Below are 1,831 nucleotides of genomic sequence, written 5' to 3'. Positions count from 1 at the left end.
CGGGGAGCACGGGAGGCGAGCGGGGAGGGTCGCTCACAGCGGACCGGGGAGGGAGGGGGGGAGGGGGACAGCGGGAGCCCCCCAACGCGCAAAGCCCCCTCCTTCACGGACCCGCGACCACCAGCAAAGGTGGGAGGAAAGGCCGCCGCGCGCACGGGCGCTAACGCGGGGACCCACCGACACCGCCCCACGACACAGCGCATCGGACGGACGCATCGACTCGGCCCAGCGTGATCCTCCCCGAACTCATGAGCAGGGAGACGAGGGCCGCGGCAGGCAGAGTCAGCGCACAGTCCCCACCGCGGGGACCGGCGGAACCCCTCACCACGCCCCGGGATGGCTGGTGAGGGCAAAACCCAGGCCTACACACGTCGACATTCAAGGAGAGACGGGCGGCTACTACGCGCAGACAAAGGGGGGCGGCCGGCGAGGGATTCGGGGACCCCCGCAACCAAGGCACAACCCCGGTCAGGATCGCTAGAGAAGGTCTATATTTCTCACTGAGGGCGGGCCGAACCCGACCCTCCGAGCACTCCACCACACCTCCCAGTAAGCACGACAGGTATGGGGAGGACGGGGGGGCCTGCGGTAAAGGTAAGCCTCAGGGCAATCTTGAGCAACCACAGCCGGGGACCCGGGAAATCAAGGCCAGGACTCCCAAGACGAGTCTCCGGACCCAGGCCCCGCCACGACCGCTCGGCACACCCGGCACGGGGGGGCATGCACTTGCCCAAAAAGCCCCCGCCGCACGTGCGGGGGACAATGAGACAAAACACCCCACTACTTGGTGGAGCACACTTTTCTTACCGCCTCGGCCCCCCAGGCGCAGGAAGACCTAACACGGGGGCTCACCACAACAGCGCCATCGCAGCGGGAGGGTGGAGGAGAGGCTCGGGAGCAGGAACGACACCACCACTCAGCCTCAGGCACCTCGAGGGCCAACCTGGAGCGCTCCAGGAGCACCACAAAGGGCCAAGGCAAAGGCGCAGCACACACCGCTCGGGAGGGCATGTGGCGCGGCACCGGGGACAGCCCCTTCCGGTACGGAGAGGGACAGCCAACCGCACACGGGGGCGGAGACGAAACGGCAAGCGAGATCAGGGGCCTGCCGCACGCAACCGCGGACCACCAGCCACAGTCACAGGGCGGGAGGTCAAGCAAAGTCGGGCCGGATACCGCACCCCTGCCTTCCACACACCACCAACGGGTGGGGAGGAGAAGCGAGGGGCCCGCAGGCAGAACGAGAAGAGCGGTCCCATTCGCCATGAATGTCCGTCCCTCGCCTGGCGCGGCTTAGGCCCGGCCCGTAGTGAGCACCACAGAACCACATCGATCAACCAGACATCTGGCAGAACCACAAGCGGGAAAGGCACCAGAGGGGACCCCTTCGGGAGTGAGGAACCCAAAGACATCGGAAGGAACGAGCCAGGCGGGCAAAGCCATCGGGAGAGGCCCCGCTTGGACACCGACATGAGAGGCTCACGAGAAAACACAACCAGAGTAACTCGGGAAGACTCTGGGAGGTGGGTCAACCGAGGGCTCCGGTTCAAGAGGCCCCAGAAAAAGAACCTCCCTGAAGGAAAAAAAAAAGGAAAAAAGTTCCACCACCCAACCGGAGCACTCGGGAGGCTACAGCCGGCGGCGGCCACAGAGAGCGGGAACCAAGACCCGGAAGAAAAAGACCCACGGTGAAAGGAAAAGACCCACCACCAAACTGAAGCAACTCGGGAGGCTCCAGACGGTGGCACCCCAAGGAGTCAGAGCCAAGATCGCGGGAGAGGCTCCCTCTCGCAAGGGGAAAAAAAAAAAAAAAAGAGCCGAACCACACAGC

General features: G+C 65.0%; 1 protein-coding gene across 1 annotated transcript in view; it reads left to right on the top strand.

Moving 5' to 3' along the window:
• The window catches only part of LOC123457491 (collagen alpha-1(II) chain-like), a 4,491-nt gene extending 2,799 nt beyond the window's left edge, over positions 1-1,692 (top strand). Inside the window, exons 3-5 of the mRNA XM_045141376.1 lie at positions 1-28; positions 199-467; positions 824-1,692. The exon at positions 1-28 is cut by the window's left edge and continues 1,480 nt beyond it. Of these exons, the coding sequence (XP_044997311.1) occupies positions 1-28; positions 199-467; positions 824-1,692 (1,166 nt within the window). The remainder of the gene's footprint in view (positions 29-198; positions 468-823) is intronic.
• The last annotated feature ends 139 nt before the right edge of the window (positions 1,693-1,831 follow it).

This window comes from Jaculus jaculus, unplaced genomic scaffold (genome assembly GCF_020740685.1).
Source record: "Jaculus jaculus isolate mJacJac1 unplaced genomic scaffold, mJacJac1.mat.Y.cur u25, whole genome shotgun sequence".
Classification (NCBI taxonomy): domain Eukaryota; kingdom Metazoa; phylum Chordata; class Mammalia; order Rodentia; family Dipodidae; genus Jaculus; species Jaculus jaculus.
The sequence above is the reverse complement of the archived record's forward strand: the minus strand, read 5'-3'. Positions and strand labels throughout refer to the sequence as shown.